Raw genomic sequence first — 23,257 nt, forward strand, 5'->3', positions numbered from 1 at the left:
CACACTACACCTTACTGTACATTATCCAATATGCCATCCACTGCAATGGCCACTGTATAGTGCACACATCCAATTTCTACCAATTCATCTTTGTGGCATCTTAACATTCTATGTACTGCACATCAGATTAGACAATATATATGGTCAGTCGCTAACATGAATACTGTAGCAATATACAGTATTGTGCCATTGTGCAGAGGATCATTTAAAGTGTACATGGCCATCATATATAGTTGCATCGTATTGACCTGTCGTATACCTCCCAACTTTCTGAAGTCCGGTGGTGGGACCCATGCATGCACCCGAAATTTGGGGGCATAGTCTGAAAATGGTGTCACTCCCACAAGGCCACACCCCCACTGTGAGGGCATGGCCAGTGCTGTGGGAGCTGATGGCCATGCTCCCAGCCACCCTGTCTGCGGGAATAGATGCAAAGGGACTCCCAACTGCCCCCCACCCCGGGACACTGCCTGCCCCGGGCGGGACACAGGACCATCTGCTAGCATGCCAAGGCTTCGCTTATACAGTGAAGCACAGGCATGCTCAGTGTAGCCCTCTGGGTAGCGGGCTGCCAAATTTCGTGTTGCAGTAGTTGCATGTAGCCTGGACATACCTGCATTGTCTGCGCAACACCACGTACCTGCCAGTCCTTAGACGGCGGTTGCATTTATCTCATTGCCCAGTTTAGGTGCTCGCACATGTGCGCTGCCACATGCGTAGGAGTGCTGAAAATTGCTAGATAGTTATTTCCACACTTCAGCGTCTTAAGCTAAATAAGGCCCCTTCTTATAACATAATGAGTATATAAGTATAGAAGTAATAAAACAAGTGATTCTTATATATAGGATTTTTGTGCTGTCTTTAATACATAGTTTTGATGGTAGCAAATGTATACTGTAGCATTTTTTAAGGACTTAGGGCCTTATTCTGGTTCACTCTCAGAGGCAAATTCTTCTCAAATGGACAAAACCATGTGCACTGCAGGTGGGGCAGATATAACATGTGCAGAGAGAATTAGATTTGGGAGGGGTTTTCTGAGATCTATATTGCAGTGTAGAAATAAAGCAGTCAGTATTTTCCCTGCACAGAAACAAAAGAACTCACCCAAATCTAATTCTCTCTGCGCATGTTACATCTGCCCCCCTGCAGTGCACATGGTTTTGTCAATTTGAGAAGGAATTTGCCTCTGAGAGTGAACCAGAATAAGGCTTACTTACATGTTAGGGCACCACTTAGTTATTGTCCAACACAGTGTAAAATCTTGAATATGTAAATAGGGGGTTATTCTGTAAGGATTTGTAAAGCGCAACGGAATATGCTGCGCTATATAAGAAACTGTTAATAAATAATAATAAATAAAAGCAAAATATTTCTCTAATGGACAAAACCATGTGCACTGCAGGTGGGGCAGATGTAACATGAGCAGAGAGAGAGTTAGATTTAGGGGAGTTATTTTGTTTCTGTGCTGGGTAAATACTGTCTGCCTTATTTTTACACTGCAATTTAGATTTTAGTTTGAGCACACCCTATGCAAATCTAACCCTCTCTGCACATGTTACATCTGCCCCACCTGCAGTGCAGCATGGTTTTGCCATTAGAGAAAGATTTTGCTTTTGAGATCCTTACTGAATAACCCCCATAGGTGATATTCATTGAAATACATTCAATGTATTCAGTTGTCTGGAGGCTCCACCGATGACTGTATAAATAAACCTTGCTTATCACGCCGAAGTGAGACAAGGCTCCTCCATAGTTTTGGTGCCGGTGAAGTTCTCCACAGGACAGGCACCAGTATTATCTTCTGGATTCTTCATTGCAAAATAGTCAATGGATTCATATACTATTGAGATGGCCTAAATAACAAACAAATAATAAGCTTCAATTAAAGAAAATCACATTTTAGGACAGAGGGGGTTATTCTGTTTCACTCGGAAAGGCCCAATCACTCTCTAATGGACATAACCATATGCACTGCAGGTGGGGCTGATGTAACATGTGCAGAGAGAGTTAGATTTGGGGGAGTTATTGTTTCTGTGCAGGGTAATACTGGCTGCTTTATTTTTACACTGCAATATACAGTAGATATCAGTTTGAAGTAAACCCCCCACTGCACATGTTACATCAGCCCCACCTGCAGTGCATATGGTTATGTCCATTAGAGAGTGATTGGGCCTTTCTGAGTGAATCAGAATAACCCCCAGAATGTGATACAACAGGTAAGGTAACTGTGGAAATGAAAGCTAGGGAGCTTGAGGAACGTGCGGTGACAATTACCCATTGGACAGATGGTGTGGAGGAAGAAGCACTATCCACCTCTGCTGCAATGTTATCCCCATTCACTTGGTTAAGTTCCACTTCCTCTTGCTCACTTTTCTGACTCTTCTGTGAGATTTTCTTGTCTTGAAATGAAGAAAAGAATCCAACATGTAACAGGGTATAATAGATTATTCTCATCAATCAGTGAATAGAAGACAAATGTGAGTACTTGCACGGGATATATATGGATGACCGGCGGTCAGAATACAGACGCTGGCATCCCGAAGGCGAGAATACCAACAGGGGTCAGGTAATTATACTTATCCTTCCCCTTCCCTCCCACCCAAACCTTCCTTCCTCCTAGCAGTTTAACCCCACTCCCCTCCCCGGCCTGACCCTAACCCTCCCTGCTAGTGCCTAACCCCCATACCCTGCTGTCTAAACCTAACCCCCCGACCACAGCTTAACCCTAACCTCATACTTTGCTGACTAAACCTAACCCCCTGTCTAGGTGACTAACCCTCCCTCCCTACAGTTTAACCCTAACCTTTGCTTCACTGCAGCTCCTGACCCCCATACCCTGCGGCCTAAACCTAACACCCCGCCCTCAGCCTAACCCTAACCCCATACCCTTCTGCCTAAACCTAACCCCCCCCCCCCATCCACAGCCTAACCCTAACCCTCCTAGGTGCCTAATTCTCCCTCCCTACAGCCTAAATAGCCATCCCCAAATCTTAACCCCAACCTTCCCTTCACTGCAGCCTAACCTTAAATTGCCCCACTTGTGCCTAAACCTAGCCCCCCCCCCCCCCCCCCCTTTACCAGGCCTGACCCTAACGTGCCCCTCATACTTACCAATCGGATGCCAGCTGTTGGTTTTCCGGTGTCTGTATCCTGATCCTTTTATAGTTGTGGCGCTAGCGATTTGATGGCAGTCGGGATGCCAGCGTCTGTATACTGACCGCTGGCATCTTGACCGCCGGGATGCCTACTGCATGGGACTATGTAAAAACCGGACCCGGACTGAACCCCGGACCGCCAGACCAGACATCAAAATCTGCAGTCCGGAGCTTGTAGTGTCCGGTCCAGGGGGTGTCCCGTCCGGGGGGTGTCTTGTCCGGGGGGTTCCTGTGATAGCTTTCACCAGGGACATGGGGAAGGGGAGATTACAGCCTCCCCGTGTGGTCCGGACCGTCCGGTTTTCGCTACATGAGCGGACCATACAGGGAGGCTTTATTCTCCCCCTCCTCCACTGCCTGGTGACAGGTGTCACAGGCAGCCCCCCCAGGCAGGACACCCCCGGACAGGACACCCCCTGGACGCTACAAGCTCCGGACTGCAGAATTTGATGTCCAATCCGGCGGTCCGGGGGTCTTGTCCTGGTCCGGTTTTTACCCATACCCCTACTGCATTCCCTGTGCACATTAGATCCAGCTCTCTGTTTTTTCTCTGTAATGATCAATGTGCAGCAGACGCAGTACAGTTAGCCTTCTACCATCTCACATTGCCCATATAGAGCCTCATCTCATCCCATTATCCTGTAAATCTCCATAATCCTATGTATGCGGCAAACTCAGTGAATATAATCTCACTGTGCCGCCAAACATTTTCACATTTTCTTAGTGCCACGATATCGCTCTATTATGCTTTAATTTGAGCCTTAATCAGAGATTGCGCATCTCAGCGATCGTCTATCTACAACGTTATGCTAACTATCATTTGCATATTATTGCTGCCATGACTCCTTAGACAAAAGCCTGTGCAGATGCAGCAGCAGCATCTCTGGACCAGGTTCTTTATGCATGAGTTACAGGTGATATGTGATCTGTACATACGTGCTGTTTTCCTCTTGTAAAGGCAATACCCAGCGAGCAACAGAACAGGGAATATGGCGAGGATGACAAGTTCGATATGTTGCGGACCTGGAAAATAAGATCAAAATTTGTATTTATTAAATAAAACTGCAAATAGCGCTGTTAACGTTTTGTAAAAATACGTGAACACAGAGAAATTCACAGAAGCAAGATATTCATGGTATCCGATAGTTCTGATTATGATGTGCTATGGGTCCAAAAAACGAATGTCCAGTTGACTTTCTCTGGTGAGTCCCACTAAGGTTCAAGATCAGGGCATGGATTGGCTTTATGTCAGTATCAGTGGCGGTACTACCATTGGTGCAGAAGGCGCTTTCCACCGGGGCCCCTGAGGAATAAAGGCCCCCATTGCTGCCACCCACTGCTGTGTGGCATATTGTGAACTTGGGTTAGGGGTGGAAAAGGGGGTCAAAAGGCTGACATACAGTATGCCCAGTGCAGTGGCGTAACTATAAATTTTGCTCACCCCAGCCAAAATATTTTTGGAACCCGCTCATTACATATTCACGGGACCCGCTCATTACATATACACTGCGCTGGGTCCCCACTCATTAGATATGTATAGGGTGGGGACCCGCTCAGCGCGCACTGCTGCTGGGGCAGCGGCGCCCACCACAGACCCTGCTGACCATGCTCCTCCAAGCCGCGGGGTCTGCCGCATAGTAGCTACGCCACTGGCCCAGTGAAACCATTTCCGCTGAAAGCCAAAACAGATATTCGTTGCCCTAGCGTCTCCCCAATCTTAGAAGTACAGAGCAGGGGCCACAGGATCAGCATTGTCCTCAACCCTCTGCAAAAATTGCTATGGGGATGAAAACATTTGTGTTATTCCACTGGTTTCTGTCTATGATAATAAGACACAGATAAACTAAATCCAAACTAATGCTAGGTACACACCAGAACTTTTGATCGTGAAACGATCGTAGGATGGTCGCACGCGATGTGCATACGATCTGATCACGATCTGTATCCAGTTGAATGGCTCTTTTACAAATCCTGACTGCAGAAGGTAGGCTCTCCAAAATGACCAAACAACCAGCGGGGACGTGCATTGGATCGGAATCGGATCTTAAACATGCCAAAACATGCCCACTTTGCATAAAATCTGTTGAGATTGCATCAATATTGGGGGAATTGAAGCCAAATCGTTCTGGTGTGTACCCAGCATAATCCACAAGAACAAAACATCTGTTACTTATTTGGACTGGCACCTCTGTCTATAGATGTTGGGTTAGATTTACTTAAGCTTCTAGAACACACAAGTGGAGGTGCTGCCAATAACAATCAATCAGATTCTGCCTATCATTTTCTCCCCACTTTTCATTTTAAGATGCTTTAGTAAATCAATTAAAATAAGGATCTAATAAATCCGTAATTTCAATCTGATAGCTACAAAAGCCAACTTTTTCGGGTAAAAATATTTTTTCTTTAATTAGTAATGTGGAAGAAATAAAAATCAGATATGCAGAACCCAGATTTGGGTGAATTTCCACCCGTGTATTGGGCTGCAGTATTTTAATTACGGGTCTTGAAGTTTGAATTTTAAAAGTGCAAGTTACACACCTAGAGATATGTTTGTGGGACTTTGCACTTTTATGTTACTAACAGAGCTATAATTGTGCTCATTTGGTCACCCTATGACTCATTTCTGTAAGTGAGTAGTTTCCATTAATCTACTGATGCTTGATGAATTTGATTATTTGTCTTGTCCACCTGGATTGAATAATTTATAAGTGAAGGGTTTTGGTATTTTAGTTAATCTGTAACTTTTAATAGTAATGTGACAAAGGACTTGCATAATACATCTGTAGCAGGTGAAAACGTGGAAAGTATGTTGAAAACTGCTTAAGGTTTTGCAGACATCATTAGACATCAAGAGGGACACAAATTTAAACACAGTAAATATATGCTAACAAATGGTAGAAGTTTTCCAAATAAAGTTGAGGAACTGGCTTAATTGTATAGTGGATGTAACTGAGACATGGATAGCAGACAGTCACAGCATTTGGTACACACTTGCCCAATCCTCCCAGCCAACTGCTTTTTCCAACATTAGACAAGTGTGTACCATCCAACCCACTTCTGGTCACCTGCTGGGTGTCCTACATTTTAACTATGCTTAAAAACCTGTAGAACCAACTGCCAACCAGCCAATTGATGTATAAGTGTGTAGGCTGCTGAGACCTGAGGAGGCAACTGATCTCTGGTTCTGAAGCGCTGCACACCACCACCACCTGTAGGATGTTGTGGTGGCAGACATTGATGATGGTGGTATGGGAGGCCACAAAGTGCATATTGGTGAGACCAGATCCAAGTTCAGTAGCGGGCTTGCTTAAGAGGCATAACCTATAAAATAAATTACACTGCAGCACTATTTTTTAAATTGAATATGCCCATGCAAAAGAGTTTATCGGATGCCACCACCAGATGAAGATCAATAAAAACAGACAGCAGACATCAAAAAGAGCTTAAAGGCTGCTGTTGCTCCCCAGGTGAGGGGAGAAAAAACGTAGCTTACAGACTGATGCCCCCTGGGTGAAGATATAGGAGGATTAGTCTCCCATAGAGGAGTTCGCTAGCAGCGGAGGTGTTGTGGAAATAAGGATCTGATGCGTTGATACAAGTGGTTGTGAACCACATACTACAGTACACCTTTATTCTGAGGGTACTACGGGAGTTGGTGGTGGGTTTTTTAATAACCACAAAACATACCGCACTAGGAGGCGCTTCTCTTCTCGTTATTCTTGCCAGGTCAAAAAAAGTTTTTTGGGACAAAAAAAACTACTGAAGAAGTAGACCTGAATGGGAGGGGAGAGTGGAACCAGACTTTACAGATCTATGACAAACTGTTTAGTTTAAAACCACCGTTTTTCTTTCTTAAATATGTATATACAGTATACTTAGACATGATTTATTAGACAACAATTTTAAAAACCTGCCATAAGTGATGAGATTACTTATCTGCATAGTCAGCAGGACCCTGAGAAACCCGACCACCAGGGCTATTTCTAAGGCTGGGTGAGCCGTGTTATCACCCTGGGCACCCTTGGTCATGGCCACTCTCTGTTTCAGATGGTATTCCATATGGTCTGGCCAACAGTATGGAATTCTGTTAAAAATGTCCCACCAAAAATGGTCGCTGACTCAGAAGAGGCACTTCTAAAGGATGCTAGTGGATGCCATTTAGGGAGGAACATATAATAGACAGAGGACTGGAGGAGGCAGACGCAAACATCAGTGCCAGGAACATGGCTGATGGCTGCATCGGCATCAGTAACATGAAACACATAACAATGAGAAGGTAGTGTCCCATAATTTCATGGGGCATTACTATGTGAGGCATAATATTATGTTAGGGGCATTACTGTGTTGGGCATAATATATTTTTTTGGTGCAAGGGGCATGACTGCGTGGGGATTAATTTAGTACAAGGGGCATCACTGATTAGGGCATAATATGACATTATGGTGCACAGCCACCGGACCACACAGACCGGTGACTCTAAAACTGTGGCAGCCGAGGTCCCCGAGGTATTTTCTGCCAATACAAACGGCCCTTGTCCCCAAAAAGGTTCCCAACCCCTGACTTAAACAGACGTATTTTGATGAAAAATGTGGCATGCTAAACACAGCAATGACCGGCAGTTCAAATCAGACCCGGTTCATCTGGAATAATTCGAATAGATCACTCTGTGGTCATAAAGCCGTTCACAAATGACCGTCAGTTAAAACATATTGCTACATCTGACCACACCAATTTATATAAGTTGATTGCTTCCGTTTACACGGTCCTTAATTGCTCTGCCTTTGATGTTAATAGGCTAATGAAAGCCAATAAGTTTGTATTTTATTATTTATCCGCTTTACTGCATCTTGCACTTGGAGATTATATATATGTGTTACATTTCATGTCTCCATACTGTGCACTCCATTGATGACTGTGCATGTCATTTTTTTGATGTATGATATTATAGGATGTGGTATTACTGGCCGAGAGTCAGGATCCCAACGCTCAGTATACCGACATCAGAATACTGTCCGCCAGTACTCTGACAGGGGGGTGAGCGCAGAAAAGACCCTTGCGGGCTCGCTCCACTCGCCAGTCGCCACCCTGCATGGACCCCCACGAGGGAGAATAGCCACTGTTGGTCGGGATCCCAACTGCCAGTTGAATAGTCAGGATTTCAAATTTCTGGATATTTATCAAAAGATCTTGGATCAAGCGAGGGGTGAAGGAACTATTTCCAAAACCCAATATGACTTTTTACAAGTCAAATCTGTAAAGATCCCCACCCTATACCTACTCCCCAAGGTGCATAAAAATGAGACAGATACACCTGGGAGGCCCATCGTGTCAGGCATGGGAGGGTTAACTGAAAAGGCGAGTCAATTCGTCGACTATCACCTCAGAAGCTTTGTTACAACTTTACCCTCCTATGTCAGAGACACAATGGATGTCCTCAACAAAATTCAGGACATACTGTAACACTGAACCCAGACACTTGGCTTATTACCTGTGACGTGGAGAGCCTGTATACCAGCATTATCCACCAGTATGGTATACAGGTGTCACAGTACTTTTTGAGCATGGATAAATATACACCGCTCCACGATTTTATCATCAGACTATTACAGTTTGTATTATCAAAAAACTATTTTGTGTGTGATGGTCAGTTCTACCTCCAGGTACAGGGGACTGCGATGGGGAGCACTTGTGCAAACCTGTACCTGGGGTGGTGGGAACGTGAGAGGGTCTTTACGGAAGAAAATGAAATCTATACCAGACACATATTGATCTTAGATGGCTTAGATACATAGATGACCTGCTCCTTATCTGGGAGGGTGACATTAAATTATTTGAAAAATTCCTAAATCAACTGAATAAGAATGAGTTGAATCTCACCCTCACCTTCCATGCAAGTCAGAGAGAGGTCGAGTATCTTGACCTTCGAATAAGCATCGAGGAAGACGGGTCAATAAGTACAGACATGTTCCGTAAAAAGACCTCCACTAACTCTATTACATCATGAGAGTGCGCATTTCCCACCGGTAATCAAGGGACTACCTAAGGGAGAATATTTGCGTACCAAACGCAATTGCTCCAGTAATGTCACATACAAGAAGAGGGCAGGCGAACTTGATATCCGATTACAAAACAGAGGGTACAGTAAAAAAATCAGTTCGAAAAGCCAGGAAAGAGGTGTGCCAGTACAAGAGGGAACAACTCGTAATACCCAAGAATGAGACACCCATCCAAAATGAAAAGATACGGTTTGTGGGCACCTTTTGTAAAGAGTGGCGAGAAGTGCAGCATATCCTTAACAAACATCTGGACATTCTTAAGACTGACAAAGATCTTGAAAAAATCTTGGGAGACCGAGTGGACATTAGCTGGGGGCGCAGTAAAAATGTAAAAGATATTTTGGTACACAGCCATATGGAAAAAGAATCCATGACCAAAATAAAAAAGAAGGGCTCTTTCAAATGTGGGACATGCAGATTCTGCATGTACATCACATCATGTAACAGTTATACCGACAAATTCGGCAAAACATGGAAAATACAGGATTACATAACATGCGAAACCGCAGGGATTATCTATAATCTAGAATGTCCCTGCGGCAAGCATTACATCAGCAAAATCCGTAGACCCTTCAAGAAGAGGTTAGCGGAACATCTGCTTAGTATCAAAAATGCACCCAAAGACCAAGCCAAATTCAAAACCTTGACACCAGTGGCTAGGCACTTCTTGAAATATCATCAGGGCATCCCCAATGGCCTAAAAGCATTTGGGATGACCAAGGTCACCATGAATATACGCAGAGGAGATTGGGACAAGGAGTTGCTAAAACAAGAGACTCGGCTGATTTTTTGGATGGGATCCATGTTCCCCAAAGGTCTCAATGAAGAAAACAATTACACTCTTTTACAATCTTTTGCATCTCCTAAGCACCGACATAACCCTTATGACCACAATTCAGTACTATATATCATTTTCTTATTCCAGAAACAGTATTCATTATCAACGTGTGCAAATTTACACACTCATTATGTTTTTCATGATTTTTTCACAAGTCTCTTTCCGATATGTTTCACGTTCTAGTTTTCCACCAATGAGCCTTGTAACATTATCACACACATATTGTCACTATACTTTTCTGACCCCACTTCTCACGGACAATAAACACCACAATAATCTTTCAAAGTGTTCTGATTAATTACACATCACCAGCTGTGCAGTATTCGCAGCCACAGATTCTTCTCTTCTTTTTATATATCACAAGACCACATCGCATTTTATACCATAATAGTCACTGTACATTATAGCAGCCTGGAAACAGGGGCTCTATTACTGGGCTGGCTGCCCAGTACCCCATTAGGGCACATTTTTAAGGTTAACCCACATACACTAAACTATGGGACAATGATCATGTCCCTTGAATACTGGAGAACCAAAATTCTATCCCATTGCAGTTATATATTACTTCTCACCAACTATGAGAACAATTTTTAGTTCTCGATAGGTACTGTGGAACTTTCCAATGCGTCTGCACATTTGCCTGAACGCAGGGGAGAAGGGATTCGGACTAACTAGTTTTTTCTTTATATAGAGTTAAAGGAGAGGACCAATGAAGCTCATTATATACTGAATACATGGTGACATCCGTCTTAGGGACTTAGTTATTTTTTCCTAAAATAGGGTAATCTGTGGTCGGAAGACACCCCTTATAATGACAGTACATCACTTCACATGAACAAAGTTGTTGAAACCTTGGGTGCAATGGAACGGCTGGCAAGTCACCAGCCTATATAATTACCGGTATACTTTGAGTAGCGGCGCGGGTGTGTGCCCACCCGCCCGTGTATTTTCTGGGGGGATGTGTGTCTAAATATATCACACATACCCTAGATTGCACGGGGGGTTGTGTACATACGGGGCTGCTATCCATGGTTTATCCCCACACCATGATGAATCTGTCACTTGCAACCAATGTATTACATCAATTATACCATTACAAGATTTGTCTCCTTTTCAACTTTCTCCCTTTTCCTATATCCTGTACATGACAGCTTTGCAGCAATACTGTCTATCAATCAATCCTTGTCCCTTCTCCAGCAGACTCCAACCGCAAGTGCCTCCACACCATCAGATTTTGTGCTCAATCCATCAAAACTGCTACGCCCCGATAATTAGCATATTCATGAGCTGCAGGTATTTAAGGAGCTCTCAGGTACCACCCAGGTTGGTCCTGACGAAGCTCCATAGCGAAGCATGCGCCGACCACACACTTCGTGGTTTTGACTCCACTTTCCCTTCCCCACTTTGCAAAATGTGTATTTAAATTGTTGTTAGATATAGAGAATTTAGCGGTACCTGACCGGACTTAGTCAGCCATACCAACACGTGCGGCTGCTGGGTATGCGGTGTTTGACGTCTACACTGCGATCCTGCAGCAAAGACACGGTAATTGACCGAGCGGCGTTCACTGCCGGCTACTTCGGTCATCCACAGAGCTGTCAGTCCGGCTGGCGTCTGGCGATTCGCGCGGTCTGTGAGTGCGTGCTGATAGCATCAGACGCAGCACCTTAAACACAGTGATATACCACTCGCCAAGGTGCAGTGGCTGTCTGGCGCACTAAACATTATTTAATGGCACAATATCTATCTGTTTGAGTAGAGGACCTTGGGTTACTATCAGATTTAGCTGCAATATAGCAATCTGACCTACCGTGTAGACGATTTGCCATTTACTAATTAAATCAGATACTGCAACTCTCACTCTCAACACAAATAAATTGCAACAATTAAACACATTTAATTTACACTATTATAGTGAGAAAATTTAAACCCTAACAAGTGGAACAGTGAAGTCCCACGTCGTGAGGATAGTGATATACTTTTTATTTACATGTTTAGTGTTTGTATTCGTATGTATCTTGTCATTTATTTCGCTATTGCTTTTTTTACCAATAAATTAATAAAGGTTATATTTTATTAAGATTTCTCTTGGTGCACCACACAGTGATACTCCTTTTTTCCTGCATACTCTAATCTCTGACCAGTGTCCAGTGGTAGCACACCCTTACCGTGATAAATACATCTAGGTAAATCATTTATGTAGGGGGCCTCATTCATATCTGTATTGACTGATATTACTCCATCCTGTGCGATTAAATCTCCTCCACCCCTTTTCCCTTTTTTTCCCATACCTATTGCTACATCTGACCACAACAATTTATATAAGTTGATTGCTTCCGTTTACATGGTGCTTAATTGCTCTGCCTTTGATGTTAATAGGCTAATGAAAGCCAATAAGTTTGTCTTTTATTATTTATCCGCTTTACTGCATCTTGCACTTATATATATGTGTTACATTTCATGTCTCCATACTGTGCACTCCATTGATGACTGTGCCTGCCATTTTTTTGATGTATGATATTATAGGATGTGGTATTACTGGCCGAGAGTCAGGATCCCAACACTCAGTATACCGACATCAGAATCCCGTCCGCCAGTACTCTGACAGGGGGGTGAGCGCAGAAAAGCCCCTTGCGGGCTCGCTCCACTCGCCACCCTGCATGGACCCCCACGAGGGAGAATAGCCCCTGTTGGTCGGGATCCCAACTGTCTGCCAGTTGAATAGTCAGGATTTCAAATTTGGTATACTGACCATCGGCACCCATAATTATACTGTATGTGCATTTATCATGATTTTTTACATTTTCTTTTGTTTATCCCTGTTGTCTGACATCAGTGCTGCTGGACACCCAGCTTCTGATGACATCACTAGGGGGTGTGTTACACGTGGTTTTTTCATTATCCTGTTGCCTGTGTTAATTTCGCTGTTATTCCTGATGACAGTTTTCGTACTAAAACTGAAACGTAGAAGTTCAGCATGGCTTCTTATTTTCTTCTAAGTCTGAAAGTGCCGCCTGCACCTCCTTCTCTGCTACATTTACCATGGGAAGGCACCCGGCCAATTTCTTCATATTTATGCATACTAGTGGAAATGAATAATATATATATATATATATGTCCATTAAAGTAAATTACTGCTAATGTACCAGAATAATAACAATGCACTGTAGAAAATACACCATTGTCCAATGCAATATAAGGTAACATACTGTATGTATAATTTATAATACAATTGCACAGTTTGGAACCTTAACCTGACAGGGGATACAATGACGGTCATTTAGGTGGAGATGCATCTGGACCCATCATTGCAAAGTACAGATTTACAGTATTTTAAGACACAGGCCGGCTTCAGACTGTTATTGATTGATAGCCTGCTGCAGCTTTGGGGGGGCCAGGAGAGGGTGGCGTTGGGCTCTGTTTTTCTAAACACTATTGCACTGTCCATTAAGGCAGTACAATGTGTGGGATTTTTAAAACATCTCATTTTCCAGCTTGACTGTCAGGAACCACATTTTAAATTTTTAAACATTGCGGGTCACCTTGGCTAGATCTCCCCTTAATGTACACATGGGGAGATTTCACCATTATTTCAAAACGGCCTGTTTAGATCAGCGGGGGATTGCAGCGTGCGAGGGGGGGGGGGGGTGGAAGGCACGGTGGGTGGCATCTGGTGGAATCATCAACCAGAATAAGGTCCCAAGCACAGATCGCTCCCGCCGTCCATGCATCGCCATCACCCGCTCATATATTGAGAACATGCAGTCAACATTTAGTAAGATCGCCCTGCATGTGCATCAAGAAACTGAAGTTAGCACAGATCGCTCAGCTCACACAGCTCTATATAGTGTGCATATGGCGATAACTGCTAAGGGATCTGTGCTAACATCATTGCTTAACAGACACCGGCACATCACCCCGTGTGTACGGGGCTTAAAGCCTACTTTGATGGAGATTTATCAATTCTCCTAAAGAATGGAGAAATGGACAAGTAAAAAAATTGGCAATAGCAAAAAAAAACCACTCCTCTTGTGGTGGCTTTTAAATTCTCACAGGTGCTGCACTGGGAGGGGGGGTGTGAATTACGGGGGGATCACCCAGGAATTATAAACGATGATCACCAGGGGGGTTCCCCAGCATCAGCTCTGATTTCCACCTGCCTCACAGCCAATCGGAGTCTTGGGGTCCCTAGGGTATCAGAAAGTGGCGTTGACCGGAAAACATTCCTTGCCACTTAAGTGGTTAAGGGGCTGATTTATCAACAAGCTTTATCACAGGCAACAAGTATTAAAACTTGTTATTTATTATAAATAGTGCTCCACCAATCAGCTCCTAACTGTCATGTGGTATCATGTGAACCTTTTGACTGTCAACCCTTTGACCATGTCAACATTCTGACCATGTCGACTGTTGACCAATAGCTGTTGACCTTTTAACTGTAGACCTAATGTAGAACACTGTAGATCTAATATACCATAACCGAAGCTGACAGAGAGACAGTTTATGGCATGAGAGCGGCGGCAGTAGATGTAGAGATAATGTAGAAGGACAACCTAACAAATTCATTGATTTCAATAAATTCTTAAGGAAATTAAATATAACTTAGGGGCAGATTTATTAAGCTTGGAGAAGAGATAAACTGGAGATAAAGCGGAGAAAAGGTAAAAGGAGATAAAGCACCAGCCAATCAACTCCCACCTGTCTTTTTCAAACACAGCTGATTGGCTGGTGCTTTATCTCCTTTTACCTTTTCTCCGCTTTATCTCCAGTTTATCTCTTCTCCAAGCTTAATAAATCTGCCCCTTAGTGCTTTATTGGCTGGCAATATAGTTCTGAGTTACCAGCACTAAGCGCGAGATTGCTACATATGGTAAACCTGATTGTGAGGCAAACCAGGCCTTAAGTACAGTACATGTATTATATATCATTTAAATATTATGTACATTATAAAAAGAAAACAATAACATTTTCTTACCTGCTTGTCCATTGTTAATAGTTAATAGTGTTCCATTCCCTATACCATTATTGAGCATGGGTGTTTCAATAATGATCTCGCAGATATACAGGCCATAATCTTCCTCTGTGACGGAGTCTATTGTCATCGTTGCTGTGTTATTAGCTATAGTATACGTTGTAGCATTGCTGCTGCTTTGTGTAGGTATAAGTGCGCTCTCAATATTCCATATAAGTGAGGATAAGACAGTTGTCACTTCTGCTCCTGTCACTGACATGTGACATCTTCTCCATTCCACTCTGATCTGTGTGTCTCTCTCACTGTCCCAGCTGCAGGTCATCCTGGCAGGGTCCCCTTTGTATGGATTCAGCTCTTTTGGGGCCTGAGAGACTTTGATATTCGCTAAAACTTTATCTGTGTATTAAGAAAACAAAGGAATGATGTGATAATACCTTACTTGAGACTTCACAATATAAGTACTGTATAAACCGTGCTCTCCCTGATGAAAGTGCATCACACTATAATGTTGGATTTACTGAGGAAAGTCTGGGCATGTTTCATCAATGTTCCTTAACAATTGCGGACCTGGAAAACTGACCCTTTATAATTAATGCATTGGGTTAAATGTATAAATGTTAAACTATGTCATGCATTAACCTTACAATACGGTATGTCAACCTCTTATCTTGAATGCATTTTCAGATTGCCAATCTAAACTCTACCCACAAGTTTTTATCTAAAATATACATTAAAGAGTTGCAAAGATGTAAAAACAGTGTGGGCTTACCATGCAAATCATGCTACTTGTAGAGTTAAGCACTTATACTAATAGAGGTTGACACTTGCAGGTCAAGACTGTTGGCACTGTGTAAAGCAGGGACAGCCAAACCTGTCCTCAAGATCTACCAACAGATCATGTACAGTATGTCAGGCAGCCTGTGGATCTACAGTAGGAATGACTGCAGCAGGTTTGAAAATGTGACAGTTAGTAATGACTACAGCTGTGCACCGGCTAGGGGATTTGTGGAATGTGACAGTTGGTAATGACTACAGCTGTGCACCGGCTAGGGGATTTGTGGAATGTGACAGTTGGTAATGACTACAGCTGTGCACCAGCTAGGTGATTTGGGTCATGTGACAGTTAGTAATGACTACAGCTGTGCACCAGCTAGGTCATTTGTGGAATGTGACAGTTAGTAATGACTACAGCTGTGCACCAGCTAGGTGATTTGGGTCACGTGACAGCTAGTAATGACTACAGCGGTGCACCAGCTAGGTAATTTGGGTCATGTGACAGTTAGTAATGACTACAGCGGTGCACCAGCTAGGTGATTTGGGTCATGTGACAGTTAGTAATGACTACAGCTGTGCACCAGCTAGGTCATTTGTGGAATGTGATAGTTAGTAATGACTACAGCTGTGCACCAGCTAGGTGATTTGGGTCATGTGACAGTTAGTAATGACTACAGCTGTGCACCAGCTAGGTAATTTGGGTCATGTGACAGTTAGTAATGACTACAGCTGTGCACCAGCTATGTTATTTGGGTCATTTGACAGTTAGTAATGACTACAGCTGTGCACCAGCTAGATGATATGGAGAATGTGGACCGTTGGTAGATCTTGAGAACCGGTTTGGTCACCCCTGGTGTAAAGAATGCAAAATGTACTGTATACCTCTATTGAGGTACCCAAACAACTTGAATACCTATTGAATGTGAGCTAGGTGCTAGAATGTTTCTTTTGCTATTTCCACAAGCAGAAGACAGATAAGAAGTATACGATGACTACTATGTATGAATGGTGTTCCGCAAAAACAGACGTTCCAAAAACACCGCCAAACATCCCCAAGCTTGTTCCACCATGAACAGGCACTCCAGGTTTGAAGAGACCGGGAAACACCAGAAGCACATCCCTAACACCTGAGAGCAACTCTGCATCAAGACCCAGATGGGGGATGAGGAGGATCAGGGATGGCTACTGGTGGGTTAACTATCGATGGTTGCCAAAGGTATCATTTAAAAAAACAAAAACATTGTACAGCTTTGTGCTATTGATGGTGGAGAAACATTGGATCTCTATCGATGGCAAAAACAGCAAACATCTAAAGTTAACCATTGATGGTGGATAAACTATTGGTAGTCTATGATTATCTCTAATGCAGACATTACCAAGGGCCATGTCACTCTGTAAGATTTGACTTTCTCTCTCCCAGCCAGAACCATTCTCATGGACCTACGGGGCAGCTTCAGCACAAACTGTCCTTATCACTGAGGCTGGAGCAAGGTTCACACCCAGCCTGAGGTTGACTTTCAAACCAGTTAGAACTGCAACTCCAGAAGCTATATTGATGTCTTCAATTAACTGATTTAAACCTGGAGGAGAGATGCCCGTTTGGGAGCAAGAGCCCAGCAGCAGATGATTCCATTGCCTCCCAGAGTTACGCCTCTGTAAGGGGTTAATATTTTTACACTTTGATTGCACTACCCACTGAAAGCAATTTATGGGTACTTGTTTCCTAGCACGGCGCCCATCGCATCGCAGACCATAAGGCATACGATGGTTTGCGATGTTACGCAATGGCAGCCGATGTTATACAATTTTAAATGGTATACCATCGCATTGTATGCCATTGTATGGCATATACAATGGTATGCGATTTAAAATTATTATTATAAGCACCCTAATGGGTGTTTTTAATGTTAAATGTGCCCCCTATAAGATAATTAACCATAATGGGTGCTTAGTATGTGAAAAGCACCCCCAACGGCACCTCCACTATCAACGCCAACCCGAAGCGTGGCGAGCACAGTGAGCCCGCGAGGGGCGGCGGTACGCGTCCTCCGACCTTTTCTTACACCCACTATCCACGTTGGCGTGGAGTTGATTTTATATAGTGTGGCGAACGCAGCGAGCCACCGAGCCCGAAGCGTGGCGGAACGTGGGGACACGGAATACATGTAAAGTAATACGCGTCCCCTCGTGGGGCTCGCTGCGCTCGCCACGCTTTGGGCTCGGTGGCTCGCTGCGCTCGCCACACTATAAAAAATCAACTCCACGCCGACGTGGATAGTGGGGGTATGAAAAGGTCGGAGGACGCGTACCGCCGCCACTCACGGGCTCGCTGCGCTCGCCACGCTTTGGGCTCGGTGGCTAGCTGCACTCGCCACACTATATAAAATCAACTCCATGCCGACGTGGATAGTGGGGGTATGAAAAGGTCGGAGGACGCGTACCGCTGCGCTCGCCATGCTTCGGGTTGGCGTTGATAGTGGGTGTGGCGTGGGGGTGCATTTAATATTGTAAGCCCCCATTAGGGTGCCTATACAATTAAAAATCGTATAGGGGCTTATACAATTTTAAATCGCATCGGGTGTATGGCATGCGTTGCGATGCGATTATATGTTGTACGACTTAATATCGTGGGCGCCGTGCTAGGAAACAAGTGCCAATTTATGTATATATACTAATATACTAATATTACTAGTATTCTAATATACAATATACTGTATATTTACTGATTCTAATCACAGTTAATTAAGAGTTAAATATGTATGTTAGAAAACCTCCCACTGCACCTACAGGGTAAATTTACTATGTTGGGAGTTCTATTGATGGAATGTTGCCCATAGCAACCAATGGAATTGTATCTATAACCTTCTGGAAGGTGCTAAGTAAATAAGTACAATCTGATTGGTTGCTATAGGCAACATCGGATCTTAAATAGAACTCCCATCTTGGTAAATTTACCTCCTAGTATTCCTACAATCATTTATAACACAAACACATTTTTGCACAGCCAGATGTGATAAGCTGTCAATGGATCAGTTACTGTACCTTAGACATTATGGGGGTTATTTTAGTTCACTCTTTCTGAGACTGAACCAAAATAACCCACCTATAGCCTCTAAAATATAACATTACATGTGGTTATTTGCTGTGTTACTATATTGCATCTCATTTTTCTCATTAATGTGCTATGGGGTGTTTTTCATGTTGTTTTTATTTAAAGATACATAAAAATGTCAGTTACTACAATGTACGAAACACGAAATATATCCAGGACATGGAAAGTAAATTCAACCTCCAGGTCCGTTATTGATAATAACAATGCAGTATCAGGAAATTGAGAAGCATCAAAAGCATTTAATTATTAATTAGATAATTGCCATTCAAAACATCCAGTTAAACAAACAAAAAAAAAAAAACCTAGAATAAATAAAGCAGAACTTACCATAATATATATGAAGAATTGCAAGAAAAAGAAATGGTTTAGTTGACATTATTGCAAGACATAGTTGGTGTAACTGCACGCTGAGGTTGCAGGAAACATATATGAGTGAAGGCGCGTCACACATCATTCACCCGCTGACACTTCCTCTTCCTAATCATCAGACACAAGGTTTAGAGCATCTTGATTATATAACTCAATCTACTTGTTTTGTTTCATGCTTACCGTGCATCCAAAACCGAGGTTGTGAAATCAGCCTGCATGTGCCTTAATGCCCAGCGCCGGCCCTACCAATAGGCAGCTGCCTAGGGTGCTGGGAGCCACTGAGACTACCTACAGCAGGAATGTCCAAACTATGGGGGTTATTCTGATTCACCCGGAAAGGCACAATCACTCTCTATTGGACAAAACCATGTGCACTGCAGGTAGGGCTGATGTAACATGTGCAGGGAGAGTTAGATTTGGGTGGGGTTTGCACTTCAAACTGATATCTATATTGCAGTGTAATAATAAAGCAGCCAGTATTTACCCTGCACAGAAAGACTCTCCACCAGTCTCCAAACTTTCAAGCGTTCCCTGAAAACTCACCTCTTCAGGCAAGCCTATCATATTTAAGTTCTACATGCATAACCCTCCGAGGCACTTATGTATTATATAGCTTCCCTTCTGGACTTGTAACTGCTATGCTATTACTGGTGCCTGTCCTTATGTTTCCCCCCTACATCCCTATAGATTGTAAGCTTGCAGCAGGGCCCTCCTACCTCCATGTCTGTCTGTTGTTACCCAGTTTGTCTTATCACTGTATACTATTGTAAAGCGCAACGGAATCTGCTGCGCTATATAAGAAACTGTAAATAAATAAATAAAATAAAATAAACAATAAAACACCCAAATCTAGCTCTCTCTGCACATGTTACATCAGCCCCACCTGCAGTGCACATGGTTTTGTCCATTATAGAGTGATTGTGCCTTTCTCAGTGAATCAGAATAACCCCCCTATGGCCCTCCAGTTGTTGTGAAACTACACATCCCAGCATGCCTTGACAAAAGTTTTAGCATTCCCTAGAAGCAAAACTGTGGCAAGGCATGATGGGACTTGTAGTGTCACAACAGTTGGAGGGCCATAATTTGGACATACCTGTCCTACAGTATTGTAAAATTAACACTGTCTATGAGGAAGCCTCCTTGTTGAATTTAGTGCACGTGGCAGCTGTGGAACCTCTAAGATGCCACCTCCACACTTTCACATGAGTGGCTGGAAAGTGGGTATTGGTAGCAGTGTGGGGTGGTGGTGTGTGTGTATGTCTTTATGTGGGGGATAGTAGTTTGCTGTAGGGGTGAGTGGGTTTGGATTGCCGGAATCCGAGTACCGCCGGACACCCCCGATCCAAGTACAGACCAGAGCACTGTTTGGGAATTCCCACCAGGTTTGGGTCTCAGGACGCACCAAAATATTATCCCATCGTCAGATCTCGGACTGATAAAAGTCTGACGCTGTCGCCGCCATCTTCACACAGGCATTGGAGAGGGTAGTGGGTGGACGTACTCTGGTAATGGCCAGTGGTGATCTGTGGTGGTCTGTGGGGGTGGCGACCTGGCGTATATAAGTCCAGTCCTGTGCTGCCTAGTGCTACTGGTGTCCTGTGTTCCATAAAAGTCCATTGGTGATTTTGTATAGGTCTAGTACAGTGATACAGCAGTATAGTTCTAGTACAGTGATACAGCAGTATAATTCCAGTGTAGTGATACAGCAGTATAATTCCAGTGCAGTGATACAGCAGTATAATTGCAGTGCAGTGATACTGCTGTATAATTCCAGTCCAATGAAACTGCTGCATAAGTCCAGTCCAGTGACACTGCTGTATAATTCCAGTCCAGTAATCCTAAGAAGAAGGACAACCTCAACCATGCTAATTGTACTCAAACATATTAAATGTGACCTGTCTTCCTGGAGTAACCAGTTTTTTACCTTGGGTTCTACATTTTGGTGGGGTCCCAGAAGTTTTCTGGGTACTTATGTAGTAACTGGGCTGCCGATTTTTTGATTGTATGCCTTAAGTTAAGGCATACAATCAGATGCGATGCGATGCGATATCGCATCGCATCGCATCGCATCCGATATCGGATGCGATGACCCGATTTTTCCATAGGAATCAATGTTAAAATGATTCCTATGGAAAAATGGGTCCTTTTCATACCCCTACTATCCAAGTGGGCATGGAGTTGGATATAAACCTGTGGCGAGCGTAGCGAGCCACCGAGCCCGAAGCGTGGCGAGCGAAGCGAGCCCCGCGAGGGGACGGTATTCGTCCCCTCGCGGGGCTCGCTTCGCTCGCCACGCTTCGGGCTCGGTGGCTCGCTACGCTCGCCACAGGTTTATATCCAACTCCATGCCCACTTGGATAGTAGGGGTATGAAAAGGACCCATTTTTCCCATTGAATTCCATGTTAAAATGGACTCAGTCCATTTTAACATTGATTCCTATGGAAAAATCGGGTCATCGCATCGCATCGAATCGCATGGTCGCATGCGATGCGATGCGATCTCCCGATCCGACCCGATTTAGAAATCGGCAGCCCAGTTACTACATAAGTACCGTTTTCTGTTCTTGCCATCTTCCTACCTGAGACCCACATGGATCCAGAATGACCTAAATCCACCTGTAGTCGCTGTAATCACTTTGTTACATAAATCGTCTTTCTATTTGAGGTCTCTGATCTCCAGGTGGTACATATGCTCTTTCTATATCTGGAATGTACCCACAAATGTCTGGTTTCCTACATCTTATAGGTTCCTAAATTGGGCAGATTCACCAGTATTTCCAAATGAAACAATTTTCCATTAAATTCATTGTCAAGTCTAACAGACCTGTCGCTTTGTATAAGATAAGAGCTGTTCCTTGCGATGCGGTGCCGGCGCTGGACTGCCGGGTCAGAGACCCGGGAGTCCGTCTACGCATGCGCAGAGTGACGGGGACAGCGGGGGGCATGCTGGGAGGGATCCGTGACGGTTTTTACCGCATTTCTGCTTTAGAGAATCTCCCCCTTGATCAGCAATGCTCTTATCGCTTTAGACGGGAATCAGATCTTTCTGAACGTCCAATGGTAACTTTACTAAGTTGGGTGTTCCATTAAAGATGGGATAATGCCCATAGCAACCAATCAGATTATATTTTTTATCTTCTATAAATAAATAATAAGTAGAATGTTGCTGGTTGCCTAAATACAGTATGACCCCAACCATTTATCCCCCGCACTCGGCAGCCGCATGTGTGTATACTGACATGTGGCTTTTCTCCAATACTGAGGGAAAGCCCAGTGACGTCAGTCGCTGTGACTCCCCTCAACCAATCAGGGCTGCTCAGCCTTCATTGGATATAGCCATTTGCATGGAGATGGCTACAACCAATTAGGGAGGGAGCTCCTCCGGAGCTCAGCCTTGAATGGTTGAGGGGAGTCCCTGTCACTGGGATTTCCCCCAGTATTGGGGAAGAGCCACATGTGAGTACACACACATGTAGCTTCTCAAGTGTGATGGTCGGGTAAGTGCTACTGGAGAAGAGGACTGACCTGCGGGGAAGCGCGGCAAGGTGGGTATGGAAAAATTCTGATACTCTGAGTGCCGTGATTCAAAAAGATTGGGAACCACTGGCTTATGGTGTGATTTGAAAAATTGCACCCTACTAGATTTTGAGTCTTTGATGTTTTCTATGAGACTATTACATGTGCGATTTGCAGAAAACGTGTAATTTTGGCCCCAAAAAATGCACATGTCCAAAGATGATGACCCTACACAATTACATATCACCCATAGGGTCTGATTCAGCATGGATAACTAATAAGAGAAGTTGTAGATGACTGAATAGAAAGCTTCCGCCTAGACAGAAAGAGTAACCGCTCCAAGCAAATTAGTGGAATGCCCTCCCAAGCACAATAAGACTCTCCCCCAGTCTCCAAACCTATAAGCGTTCCCTAAAAACTCATCTCTTCAGGCAAGCTTATCAAATTCCAGAACCAGTCATAGAA

At 43.8% G+C, this 23,257-nt stretch overlaps 1 protein-coding gene across 1 annotated transcript; it reads right to left on the bottom strand.

Moving 5' to 3' along the window:
* Positions 1 to 788: 788 nt before the first annotated feature.
* Positions 789 to 19,456, bottom strand: LOC146025894 (uncharacterized). The gene is made up of 5 exons (XM_083156048.1): positions 19,235 to 19,456; positions 15,025 to 15,417; positions 4,092 to 4,178; positions 2,275 to 2,399; positions 789 to 1,853 (listed from the first exon to the last, which is right to left on the bottom strand). Exons 1-5 carry the CDS (start codon positions 19,359 to 19,361, stop codon positions 1,722 to 1,724), a joined length of 864 nt encoding a protein of 287 aa, XP_083012174.1. The 5' UTR covers positions 19,362 to 19,456; the 3' UTR covers positions 789 to 1,721.
* Positions 19,457 to 23,257: the final 3,801 nt, after the last annotated feature.

Source organism: Crinia signifera, chromosome 1 (assembly GCF_055691185.1).
Source record: "Crinia signifera chromosome 1, ASM5569118v1, whole genome shotgun sequence".
Classification (NCBI taxonomy): domain Eukaryota; kingdom Metazoa; phylum Chordata; class Amphibia; order Anura; family Myobatrachidae; genus Crinia; species Crinia signifera.

Excerpts from the sequence above, each read along its gene's own strand:
- LOC146025894 (XM_083156048.1), bottom strand. The coding sequence starts at position 19,361 with ATGATGTGTGACGCGCCTTCACTCATATATGTTTCCTGCAACCTCAGC. Across the intron at positions 15,418-19,234 it reads AATTCTTCATATATATTATG|ATAAAGTTTTAGCGAATATC; the intron begins GTAAGTTCTGCT and ends CTTAATACACAG. Across the intron at positions 4,179-15,024 it reads TATTAACAATGGACAAGCAG|GTCCGCAACATATCGAACTT; the intron begins GTAAGAAAATGT and ends CTTATTTTCCAG.